Genomic DNA, 13449 nt, shown 5'->3' with positions numbered 1-13449 from the left:
AACAATTAACTTACCCTTGGTTTTAATTTTTTTCTATTACAAGCAGCACTGGAAGTATGCAGCGAAGGTATTGTGCTTTTTTTCCTATTACATCATTGCCATTTCGTACATTTTTTGTACTAACCATTCCAGTATATAAGATCAATACATACGAGTATTCCCGTATATCTTGGACACAGTCCTTAAAATTTATTTGATTGCTTTCCACAAAACTATATGAAACATGATTAGTTACATCCTTTTTTAAATTTTTACAGACATATACTATGTTACATGTTTGTGTTTCCATCAATGGATCACCCTGTTGTCCGCTCGCTGTAAGTTGGAGAAGAGTTAGATGTTGTGGTTTGATGAGTGTTTTAGATGTTTTTCTGCTAGTTTTGTTTTTTCAATAATTTTTGGATATTTTTTTTAACTTGTTATGGTTTTTGATGGATTTTTCACATTTTTCAAGATGTTTTTTTTGTCTATTTGGATGAATATCATACAAGTGCACGCATATATGATGATGCATTGATTTTTATAACCCTTTTGTGTGAAGTTGATCCCTAACTAGGATTCGCATGTGTTTCTCATTTTCTCTTTTTGTAAAATCAGCTCCTTGAAAATAGATTAATTTTTAATGCTTTAGGAATATAAATCCAACCAAAAAGTTTCAGTCCATGAGGTCATTCTTAAGTTCAAACTTGTTTTAAGAAAACATTACATTTCATGATTTTAAAATTTTGAGAGAGTTCATTCAGTAAGAGGCAAAGTTTATATTTGAACCTTCATACGAACAAATCATTTATTTGATTATTGGAACAGTCTTGGCGATGAATTGGTGCGTTTTTGGTCGCCTTCCTCAAATCAAAAAAAGGATCAATTTACTCCCCATTTGCATATTGAGATAAATTACTTGCTTTGTAGAACATTCACTTTGTTTACAGTATTGGACTCGAAAAAAATCCTAACATTGCGCCATGTTTCCTTCGGTAAGTTGTCATATTCAATAGATTAGATCCTTGGCAGCCACACAAATCAGATAATCAGCGCTTCGTAGATTGTTTTCTCATGAAAGCTTAACTTGTTCTTTGACATAATACACATATCACTGTAAAAGAAAATTGTTTTTCGTATACTCTTCCATGATGAAGTTTTAGCCACTGGATTATCATTATCATCATCATCACGGCACGACAGATTCTTGGCCTCCAGAATACATAGTCTCCAAAAATCTTGACCGTTGACCGCATTCTCTAATTGCCAACCCTAAATGAAATTCTGCAGTTATATATCTTCTCCTTCTATTTCTTTCATGGGTTTGCTTGAGGTCTATATTTTTTCGTGTGCTTGGGAATACGGTCTACATTGCGCCTGCCCAACTTGTGAATGGATGGATGGTCAAAGATTTCGTACGACGTTATTCGTACTCCGGGTTATATCTGATTCTCCAATCTCCAATTCCAAGTATGCATTGCAACAGTCGACGCTCAAATATGTTAATTGTATTTTAAGATGCTTTTGCCATGGTCTAAGTCTGGTAGCCACACAGGTCTGATGATAGTCCTCTAGGTGTGGAATTTGCTCTTCCTGTACACCTTTTGGATGCTGTGTAAAATTTTTAGAGCGATTAAAGCAAAACTACAGGAGATATGCAATTTTACCCATTCGAAAATCTTAGTCCCTCCGCCCCATCTCGACCCTTCATGTTTTCAAAGTTCGGCGACGAATATAGTTTAAAATCGATTGCACCGATCTTTTTGAAATTTGGCACACACTTTCCCTATATAATTCGCGAGCTAACGCTGTCGAGTTTTTTTTAAATTTGTTCTTAATTTTTATTTTACAGTAACCGTACCCCTCCCCTTCAACGTTTCTTGATTCCGCTTTTATAAAAAGTTGAGGGTTTTCTAACCAATTTCGTACAAAGAGTTCAATCTCCTCATCACCATTGAATTTTTGACTTTATAAAACTTCCTTTAGAGATCTACCACCTGGACTGTAGTTTGGATTGGTGCATGTCTCAAATGATTCCATTTAATTTCCTCCGATCGGGTTTGAGATAGAATGATTCCATCTTTTGTTTGCCAGTTTGCTTCAATTTGTCGTTCTGGTTTAATTTAGCAATTAAAAATAACGGTAAAGCTTTGTTCACCTTTCACGAACATAATTTTTTGGCGGAAGAAATTTTTTTGAATCTATGTTCCATCGCAGATTACCATTCAATTGGGAAAGCCTCCCATAATAAGCCAAAAACGAAACGAAAATCTGGTGAAAAAAGATATCTCTCTGAGAACTGAATTACTCATTAATTATTTCATAAGGCGCTAATCTTCCTCAAAAATTTCCTCATTGGGGGCGCCTCGTTTCCCGAGCGTAGACCGCCACTAGTGCCTGTCTCCTTCTTAAGACATTGTGAAGAAAAAATTTTTTGAAATCGGTTTACTGCCTGCAATAACATAGGTCATCTAACGGAACACCATATTGGAAAGTTCGGTGGAAGTCTTTTTACTATTTGCAAAAATAGAATAGGATTACTGTGATTTCCTTGAGTGAAATCACTGCATTCTAATTCGGGGTTGATAAAAATCATAATTTTTTTTTTGGTTTTTGATCCAACCTGGAATCCAAGTATTTCAACTTCAACAAGTGCTACCAGATTGGCACCTGGTATCAATCCAGTGGAAAATACTTTAACAACCTCAACACTTCTGACAAAAAATGCAAATCATAGCCACTGTGCACGTGTTGATAAAAGATTGTAATGTAAAGATATTGAGTCAGCTCAAGTAATAGTCAAGTAGACAGATTGCGGAAGCTACATCTCGGGCTTATGATGCGTTGACTTACTCTTCGAGGATTTGTCTAAAAGTTACCGCTGGACTGCGGTTTAAAATTTATTGGTAATTTTTTATTGAGGATGCTGCTCTCAGGGCAGAGGAAAGGTGAGGCTGCGTCTGATGAGTTGTCTCTGCCTTGGACGAAACCGTCAGTCAACTTTTTTTATTGATAATATTATATCCAGCTCATCATCCATTTGACGTCTGTATTATTGGTTGTATTTCAACGTTTTCCCTGACGGAGGTTGGCTTGCGATTTGTAACCTGGTTTTGAATATTTTGCTAATGCATGAAAAATATTTTTCTGATTTTACTTGAAGGTTTCTTTAGCATATCACCTAAACTCGTCATGGCCATCCTTTTTGGTTCGAATGGGTCGTTGAATGTACTGTATGTGGGATTTCGTTTTACTTGTTTATTGCATCGCTGTTTATCCATTGTGTCATGCGCATCACTTTCGAGGCCTTTTCTTAAAATTAACTTATGCGTTTTCGAAACTAAGCCGTCTCATAGCTGTTAGCGTTGAATTTCATAACGCGGCTCAAATAGTTCAGTTATAGTTCGCCCAAAGGAGGAAGTAATTAGACTTTAGTAAACGCGCTTAGGTCTAAACTTCTGATTATTGTGCTTTCTCGGATCAGATATTTTAGAAATGCCTCGTTCCTTTATGAATATTTCGATGTGAGAAGCACGTCGAGCTTAGAATCATATTTTTACTGCTTGGGAAATTACTTCTTTTCTAAAACTTTTTGGGAACTGTCCAGTCGCTTGTATCTCCTCCAGTCTAGTCCCCATACTAAAGACCCCTATTAAGATGTTTACGTTGTTCGGGAGCAGCAAATCAGATGTCGTTTCTAGGATCTTTTTTCCTTTTCTTTAATTGGTGCATGATTGCTGGTAAACTATATATCAATACTTGTAGGTTCTTCACCAGTCGCATAATTATTTTCGATTGCTAAAATACACAGGAAATTGTGTTAGTGATTTAAATATAAAGATTTTTGTTTTTAAAACTGTGATCAGATTATATTTGGCTTTGGCGATCTCAGATCGTCTCTGCTCTGCGATCGAAACGGTCAAAGCCAAATATAATTTTTGAAAGTACCGGGCGCTCACCCACGAACAGAGTAGTCCGTGCACTTAATAGAAGGAGTAAGTTGCTTCTCGAACAAGTGCAGCCCACCATCAAGTTGATGGTGGGCTCAGGACAACCCATTCCCAATTCCCAAACAAAGAATTGTGATCAGAAGTCAAAATTTATTCAATTTTCAAAGTGAAATTGACTATGTCACTCCAAAGTAGTTCGTGGCCTCAAGCAGATTGTTTTTAATTTAGGGACATCCCTATTGTAGTTGCTCGTATATATCAATATAATAGTTTGGGAGCCATTTACTTCCTTCTTCAATGCTTACAACCGGATGGTACGTAACTGGCTCCCGAAATATCGATATATATGCCAACAATCTACTTGTTTCATTCAAACACTAAAGTAAATTTATTTCATTGTAACTTAGAACTTTTAAAAGTTCAAAGTGTTTTACAATTACAGACGCAATGAGAAAAAAGCATCTTTAATTTTTTTCATTATTGCAAAAAAGTGTACGTTATTAGCGATCTAGAAATAGGCAAGCTGTATAAAGTGGCTTGAAAAAGATCTGCAAAAAGAGATGCTTGACGTCAGTAAGTTGAATACAGTCCTCTAGTTGAAGAAACGATTTGAAACTATCCCGGCAGTGATTAAACACAAAAAAGAAATATATCATGTGCACATTGATTTAAAAACTTAGTCGTTCGTTTTCTCCATTGAGGACTATATTATAATTATTGGTGGGTGACAAGTTCAGAGCATCGTTTCACTTCTTGAATCCCCTTTAATATTAATTTTTAATGCAAATGTATACAATGAATTCATCAGGGACTGGTTTCTATGATATCCCGAAAGTGTATATATACTACTTGTTCGCCTGAATCATGATATCCTTTCTTTGCATGGCATAATGCCTTACTGTATAAGGGCTGCTTTTACATTTTAAATTATTTAAATTATTAATTAATAAATGCAGGGCAAAATATCACTTTAGTGATAAGTAATAATTGATAATATCCACAGCCTAGTTAAGGAAGTAATATTGGTAATATAGCATTATATGCACAGTAAGGATAATAAGAGGTGATGTTTGTGATATTACTTTGTAATACATATTACCTTTCTCAGAAAGTGAGGTGATATAATATGACCTACTAAGGTGACATTTCACGCTACCGAGACACCAAGCAATATTCACACTAAGTTCTCGTCTTAGTAAAAATAACAATGATTGAGCAAAAATGTTGATACTTAACGGAAAAAAATAACATTTAAAACCCTTTGTTTTTATGTTGAAAATACTGGAGTATATGTCCCTCTTCAGACAATTAAAATTTTCGTGTATGTCAAGATGTCGGCTGAACAATTTAAAACGATGATCAAAAAAAAAATTTAATTGAAAATGGTATTTGACTTCTTTGGCAGATCTGGTCAAATCTTGTGAATATAGTAGTTTTTCACTTCAAAATCAATTAAATCAAATGATAACTGATGGGGGTTCGGTTGGTGTAGGCAATGAAGCATAGTAGGGAGTTCCTTTAATAGGAAGCAACAATTTGATGAAGCTGCAAATTAGCCTGTCTTCCCATTTTTTAGTGGAGATCTTCAGATTATAATTATTTCCAAAGCAACCTTGGTGCTAGTGCAGAAAGCAAAATTGAATTCCAATTTCCACATCTTGTATAGATGCTCTGGAACCCCCGATTTAGTTGATAGACAAATAATTCTTAGATTAAAAATCCACTTAAAGAAGATTCGCAGTATGACTCTTACGTATTTAAAAATAACCTCCGAAGAAGAACGTAAATAACATAAAAAATCTGAACACAAAAACAGGAAATGATAAAACAAAGTTCAAACTAAACGATGTTTTCACACCTGTCAATTACAAATTAATCATCAGATAATATGAATAAAACTAAGGGAACCCATTAGACCTTTAAAACTTTACTTTGAGCTATTCATTAATTATTGAACAGCTACTTACCATATATGATGTGTATACTAAGATAGCTAACTATAATAATTAAAATATAATATAAGCAGAGGCGTATAATGTATAATCTGGGTGATATGTAAATTTATATTGATACATAAAATAATATTCTGTTTATAATGTACATATGATGAATTTTTATACCTAATACATATACCATACACGGTAAATTCATTACTCTTTTGTCGACATGAAATAAAATTTTAAGAAGAAAGAGATTGAACTATAAAAATATAATCTAATCGTAGTAAATTGATATTACACTTTTTTTCGCTTAGTGTAATTTCGTCTATAAATACAATAATAACATTTTTTACTACGTGTAAGTTTATTAATTGAAGTCGTAAAGCATCACGAAGTGATGAATTACTTCTCGACTATAAAAAAACAGCTTAAAATGGTATAACTGTTATTTTGTTGTAGCTATTATAGTACAATAATCTCTAAATAAACAGTCTAGAAATAGCTCTTCAATGGAAATACAGACGTGGAGTTGTTACAACTAAACCCTATTTCCGGTAGAGGAAGAGGGTTTTGGAGGTGGTTATACTTATTTTACTTTTTTTTGCGTTGGAACTTTGAGTGCAATTTTTCATTGTGATGAATTTCTGTGGATGTGCCAAATACTTATCTTGCAATTGTAAATATTTGACTTACTTTGTACATTTGTATTTATATTCATACCGATGAATCACTTTGATATTCACAATGTTTCGGGTGCTTACTTTACGATGAGATAATTTAGTTGACGTGTGAGCCAAGTTTAGAGCTGTTGATAAATCAAAATATTAAAATTTGTAGGTCCTACAAATGCCATGTTTTTATTGGTTAACAATCTTATAATTCAAGTAATTGTGATCACGAATCTTTTTTAAATATGGGAATGATTGCACTTCGTAATGAATATTACTATTTCTGACTGGAAAACTACCCAACGTTTTTTGTGTCTCATCAATAATATTTTAATAATATCTTGGAATTGATTAACTAAGGCCTAAGGCTTAAAACAAGCTTATCTTTGAGAATTTTTCTAACGAATTGTATTGTATACATTAATTTAATTCCTTTTCGTTTACATTGTTATACTCTTGATATATAAATAATATTATTAATGTTAATACTGTCAATAATTATAATGTTATAAAAAAATGTTTTAAAACAAAAGTAGTCCACTTGCGCTGCAAATCTTAGGTTTGGATGGCGCGAAACCAAAAATTCAAAAAGATTTATGATCAATGAACAAGGGGCGAATGGACGATATCACAGTAAAATATGCAAGTAAAACAAAATAGCAGATGGATGAAGAAAAATTGGCAAAACCAGCTGCTTTTTGCACATTTCACTGCACAGAATAAGGCGTTTGAAAAAATGTTTAACTGAAAATAATCGACAAATGCATTTAATCGGCATAAAGTAGACCTTCTGATTTGTTTTCATCTTTGTCCAATCTGAGATTTGAGCCAAATAGCTCGCAGGAGAATGAGCGTAGAATATGCCTTTCAGCTAATACAGGTGGTCCCGTGCCAACTCTAGTTTTTGTAAGTGGTAACACTTTCGAAAAATGTAAAATAGCAAGAAACAACTTTTAAAAATTGTCTAGACAGGAAAGTTTCCTAATGATTTACTATTTTAATTTTAATATTTGAAATTCTCAACATGTCGATTTAAATAAATTCAAGTTGTAGAGCTCAATTTTGACGACGTTGGATTTATTCAGTTATTGCCTGTTATTACTGATAGACGAGTACAGGGTGTATCTGAAAGAGTAACTCATGTGTTCTGAAGTAGCACTCTTGTCCCTTGGTCTACCGTTAACAGTGGATTTTCCACGCTGGAATTCTCTTCAGGACTTGTGTCATGTCTCTATCCAGTCACTAGAATAAGAAAAACTCGGAACGAGCCACGCCAGATGAAGACATAATGTGCAGAAAGTTCGTAATACATTGAACTCTGACCGGCGACTGATAAACTGAACGTAAGCGAAATTTCAGTTTATTGTATCGTGACATAAGAGGCGTAACTGGTACCTAAAACAGAAGGCCCATGGTGTAGCAGTGAAATCCATTGATCCGTTTCAATTTTCTTAGACAGAGTAGTCACTAGTGACGAAACATGGTGCTACAAATACGACCTGAAAATAAAACATTCGAGTTCTGAGTGGCGCAGCGACCAATCTCCAAAGCCAAAAAAGGCTCTCACGAGCAGGCCACACGTCAAAAGCATTCCCATTGTCTTTTTTCGATCTGAAGGTTCACAGGGAATTTATACCTGCCAAGGGACTATTATCTATTTTACATGGACTGCTTCGCTGTTTGAAAAATATTTATTCTTGCAAATACCGATATTTCGGGAACCACTTGTTCTCTTCATCAGTGCTAACAAGTCCGCACTACGTGTGTTATGAGAGGCTTTGCGGAAAGTAATATCCGAGTTGGCAGAGCAGTCCATCAGGCAATTGCAGAGTTTGTGAAGAGTACACATATGAAGGAAGATACGGCGTTGCTGCAGGGAGGGGAGATTGAGGGTGCGAATTCGTGACGGATAGTCAATTCGTGGAAGGGTTTTTTATAAAATGGTGTGGGTTGTAGGCAAGGAGGGGGTTTCTCGCTTTTATTAAGGGCTCCTGATAATGGACAACTTATTATGACTCCTAGAGGATACAAAGGTTTTTGCGCAAACATTTGCGCGCCATCCAGTCGCACTGACCATATGGTTCTTAGATCTTAGATCTTAGATTAGATCTTAGACCTTTGAGAAGACATACTCCATCGTAATCACCATGAGAGAAGAATGGTCGATAAATGGCCACGAGTCTTTTAGGATAACATATATAATAATCTTTACCGACAGGTCAGTCATGGAACCCTGATCGGGTTCAGGGGTGATCTTGGAAAACCCAGACATCGAACTGGCCCGACCTATCTCAAAATTACGACCATATTCCAGGCGGAGCAGAAGAAGAATGTTTGGGAAAAAAGGCGAAGTCACACCATTCGAACTAGTTCCGACAGCCGGGCACCATTACCAGTACTTAACATCAACGACATATCAGACCAGATGGTGTGGAGTTGCCAGCAGCAGCATCGCTGGTAATGAAGAAGCTGAGAGACTAACTCGCCAAGGATCTGGATCCACCATGGTTGGAGCTAAAGCAAACATTTCGCTTCTGGTCATCGACTGTCAAATCAGTTCTGAAGGGTGAAATTAGAATGATTCACGCAACCGACTCGAGAAATTTGAATTTCTGACGGCATGCGAAAATCTCTGTGAGAAAACCCGGGCCCTATAGAGCCGTATTTTTATTGTCCCTTAAGAACCAGGACATGAATTGATGGCGCCACGGTTCCCTAAACTACCACATTGGAAAAATTGGAGTGTTCGTATCGGCTATATGTAGCCAATGTGAGAAAGAGGAAGAATAAAAATGCAGCTACTCGGCCTCCACCGACTTGAGTTGAGAATGTCTCAGCAATTTTCTTCAATGAAGAATCTGTTCACTCTCTACCTCTGAAAGATATACTCAAATTCACATTAGATTTTCAGAGGGCAGTACAACCGCTCAAACAAAGGCCTGAGTGCTTGAAGCTGCGGCACCTCCCACCTTACTAAACTAAATTAGGTTAGATCAGATTGAGGTAATGGAGGAACCGTACAGGGAAGCACTCAGATTTCATAGGCTACCCCCTGATACGTCTATATAAGCATTTTGCTGGGTGGGACGCTCGTAAATTTTTTCGAGTCCAATCCAACGGCAGAGAGTAAGTAGATTCTTGATTAACAAATATCTCTCCGTATATGACCGATGGCTTCCCACAGATTGATCATTGTATTTGTTTATCGAATTTTTCACCAAATTAAAACAGATTTCATATTTTATCATGTTTCCTATATTTTGTCTTACCTTTCGTCCGATTTCATAGCCACCCATTGCATCCGCTTCACATTTGCTGTTGGTACTTTCAAATATTTTCTAAATATCATCTGTTAGATCTGTAAGCAGTTTCTATGATCATTTTCACCGGCTAGTATATTTTAGGAAACCGATCCAGTGCGTTCCTTGCGCCATTGTGTTGTCAATCCAGACTCAGACTCCTTTCGTGGTTTCGTAACTGGTCGTATCCCGTGTAGGGTTGTCGGCCCGAACCAGCCTCTAACTTATAGGTTGGCGCAGTTTATCCCATATTTAGATACGGAAGACTCGCCTTCATCGTCCTCCCTCTGTAGTTTCGCGTTGAGAAAAAATTCCCATCAATCAATCCGTGGAGGTGGAGATAGGACTTGGTAGTGGAGCTGCTGGTGTTGGTTCAGGAGGTTTCCCCAGGTATTGGGTTCCGTTCTCAGTATTAATCCACGCTCTCGCTTTGGGGCCTTACTACCCTTTGACCGAAGGTTAAACGGTTGAATACATTTAATGGCTTAGAGTGACTGTTGGATGTGAGACAATTGCAACTCCATTCCAATTTAATCTACCATGCAGTCAATCTCCTTTTTGATGCTTTAACTACCAATGAAATCATTGCGACGGTATAATATTGCACCGTAGTGGTTGCAGATTGGCAAAAATATTCTAATGGTGCACCTTGAGGCATGTTTATGTTAACTAGTTTGGCTGAAAAATATTCTATAGATAAAAAAGTAAACCATGATATATTTATTTATTCACTTAGAATGTTTGACCTTTAAATTATGTGCTGTTTGTTTTGAGATCTTGAGAGTGAATTTGTGAAGCATTAATAATTATATATTTTTTGCTTGCTATTGTTATTTCGTCATTTTCAACTTCTGATACAAATCATTCTTCATAAAAGCATTCTAATTTCGATATTCCAATTTCAGGCTTCCCGACGCGTCGACGATCTTTTCGAAGATTTACGAGATGGCGACAATTTGCTTTCTCTCTTGGAAGTTCTTTCTGGCGAACACCTTGTAAGTATTACTTCTACGTTACATTTCATCGAGGTTCCTTTTAAAATGTTCCATATTATTTTCATTTTAGCCAAGAGAAAAAGGAAAAATGCGTTTTCACATGCTTCAAAACGTTCAGATGGCTTTAGATTTTCTCCGTTTCAAAAAAATCAAATTAGTCAATATTCGAGCTGAAGACATTGTCGATGGAAATCCAAAATTAACTCTCGGTTTGATCTGGACGATTATTTTACACTTCCAGGTAAGTTTTAGTTTTAAAGCTAGTTTTAAATGGTGCTGCATTATCTTACTTTAATATATTAGCAATAGATATTTTGGCCTATTTTATAATCATTTCAAGAGAAAGCTTATCTACATTTTAGCATAAAATCTTCGATTTGTTTAGAATTTGCTTACATGTTAAGAGTTAGGTATTTTTTTTCTAGACGAATTTCAAGAAGAAAGAAAATTTTTTTATCTCATAAAAATTGTGTATATTTTCTCCTTTGCACTACAACCAACATCACCATTATCACAATATATCAAAAAAACACCTGTCCCCAGTGGAGGAGGCGGGTAAGTTTTAAGGAAGGCAAAGCAGTCGTTCTTGTGTCTGAGCAGAATAAACTGTGGAATAGAAAAGCAAAATAAAACGCCAATGCTTTGTTGCTTCAATAGGCGCTTTTTTATTTTGCAGAAATAATGTTGAGTTGTGTTAATATGCAGCAATTTATATAATATTTTTGAGGTTGTTACAAACTTCCTTTTTGATGTAGTCTATAGTTTGAAACTTGCAAACTTGTGAGGAAATTTAGCAAGATACAAGGGAGAATTTATAAAAATGAGACCATCAGTATTATATAAGTTTATACCCTTTATTTTACTAAATGTTTGGAATAACTATATTTAAAGGCCGATTTTCAACGTCTACTTATTAATTTTCTTGCATGCATACGATAGCAAACAGATCAGGTTTTCAATATTTCTTTTTAAATTAAGTCTGGAAAAATTACATTTATTAGGGCTTTGATGTCATTTGTTAGTTGTGTTGTATTTACTACACTTCTACGCTACTCCAAAAGTAAATTGAAAATATTCAAAAAGTTTTTCCAAGCTTAATTGAAAAAATATAAAGAAAAAAAAAAGATTTTAAATTACCTGTAAAGACAATAAACACACAAAACTCTACATATTGAATGGATGCTAAGTCTGCAAATATTCTATATTTATTCTATTACTGTATGTTTACCATTGTATCTAACTTTTAAAATTTCTGCATAATCACTAAATATGTGATGGCATTTGGAATTTCCTAATTAGCTCTGAACTTCCATCTTTAGAAGGTGATGTCGCTGTTTTTTTTAGAAGACTATCAAACATTTAATTTAACAATTCCAAAGAAAGTATATGGAGCATAAAAATAAATTACTAAAGAGATGACAAAAATTGCCTATAATTGAGACAATTTGCGACAAAAATCTACTCATTTTCTAATAAATCACTTATACTTTACGTTTCGTCGTCAGTCCCATCTGTTCCAACCCACTTAAACTCTTGATTATTATTGTCATAAAAATTGTATTCGATTAAGTTTCCAACCTACCCGAAAAAAATATATATTGTATTTGATATAATAATAATTTCTCATTTGCTGAGTTTAGCACCCATAAAAATGTGCTCCGGCCAAGAATAAATATCAACTAAAGTTCTGATTTCGTCATTGAGAATACACCGTAACTAGGAGCTGCCTATCTTGAATATTTGTAGCAAAGCCTACGCTTTATTATCAATACAATCCATGGTTCGTTCTGTCGTATATGTGTATATGGGTGTTCTATTAAAATTGAAATTACTATGGGTTTAGTTAATTTGCACATAAATTACATAAATTGGTTCTGAATTGCAAAAATGGTCTGAATTTGGTATTGGTTAGTGAGATTTAGTGATACCGTTTAGAGTCAAATGTGATAATTTATTTGGTTGATACCACCGACCATTGGGTAATCGGTTATTATTAGGTTTGGTTAGGTTTGATGATCTCAGTAGATGTTTCGATTTTTATGTAATTCTCATTGCAAATGCACAGAAATTTAAGATTATCTAGAAAGGCGCGGCTAAACTGTAGCTAACATTTTTATGTCCACAGAATCATTTGAAAGTATTTGATTTGAAAAGTATAAACCCCATTCTAAAATAATCCTAATTATTCAGACAAAAGGTAGCTTTTGGGCATGTATGATAACAGTAGCTCCCCTTCAAGTATCCATAGATATTTTTAGGAAGAACATATAAAGCTTTTCAAATTCATTTCAAAATAGAACGATTATTAATGCTGACGTCAATAGACAACTTCTTCCTAGAACTCGTTTTGTTCCAACGTAAAGGACTTTCCTATATTTTTCTTTTGTAGGGTGAAGTTCTTCTCCTGGCTCCGTTCATCCTAAAATTCAGTTTTAAGATTATTAGATTAGATACCTCATCTGTTAAGTAAATAGATCTGCAATAAATAAGGTGGTTACAGTTCCTTAAACAAGGTCGTTGAGCATGAGACTCGTAATCGAATCCTAGTTGCTATTCTGAATCATTAGATAGATATTTTTTTTTAAAAAGTAACAGGAAAAAAGATACTTTTGCTGCAT

The 13449-nt window shown here is 34.9% G+C and overlaps 1 protein-coding gene across 42 annotated transcripts in view; it reads left to right on the top strand.

Annotated features, from left to right (window-relative positions):
* LOC119653756 (dystonin) overlaps nt 1-13449 on the top strand; it is a 525582-nt gene that overhangs the window by 342826 nt on the left and 169307 nt on the right. For 24 of the 42 annotated variants that reach the window (XM_038058712.1, XM_038058713.1, XM_038058688.1 and 21 more), the window contains 4 exons: nt 47-67; nt 258-317; nt 10742-10831; nt 10902-11072. In XM_038058712.1, the coding sequence (XP_037914640.1) occupies nt 47-67; nt 258-317; nt 10742-10831; nt 10902-11072 (342 nt within the window). The remainder of the gene's footprint in view (nt 1-46; nt 68-257; nt 318-10741; nt 10832-10901; nt 11073-13449) is intronic. The other 18 variants (XM_038058717.1, XM_038058708.1, XM_038058705.1 and 15 more) reach the window with 3 other exon arrangements.

This window comes from Hermetia illucens, chromosome 4 (assembly GCF_905115235.1).
Source record: "Hermetia illucens chromosome 4, iHerIll2.2.curated.20191125, whole genome shotgun sequence".
NCBI classification, from domain to species: Eukaryota; Metazoa; Arthropoda; class Insecta; order Diptera; family Stratiomyidae; genus Hermetia; species Hermetia illucens.
This window is presented reverse-complemented; position numbering and strand designations above follow the sequence as displayed.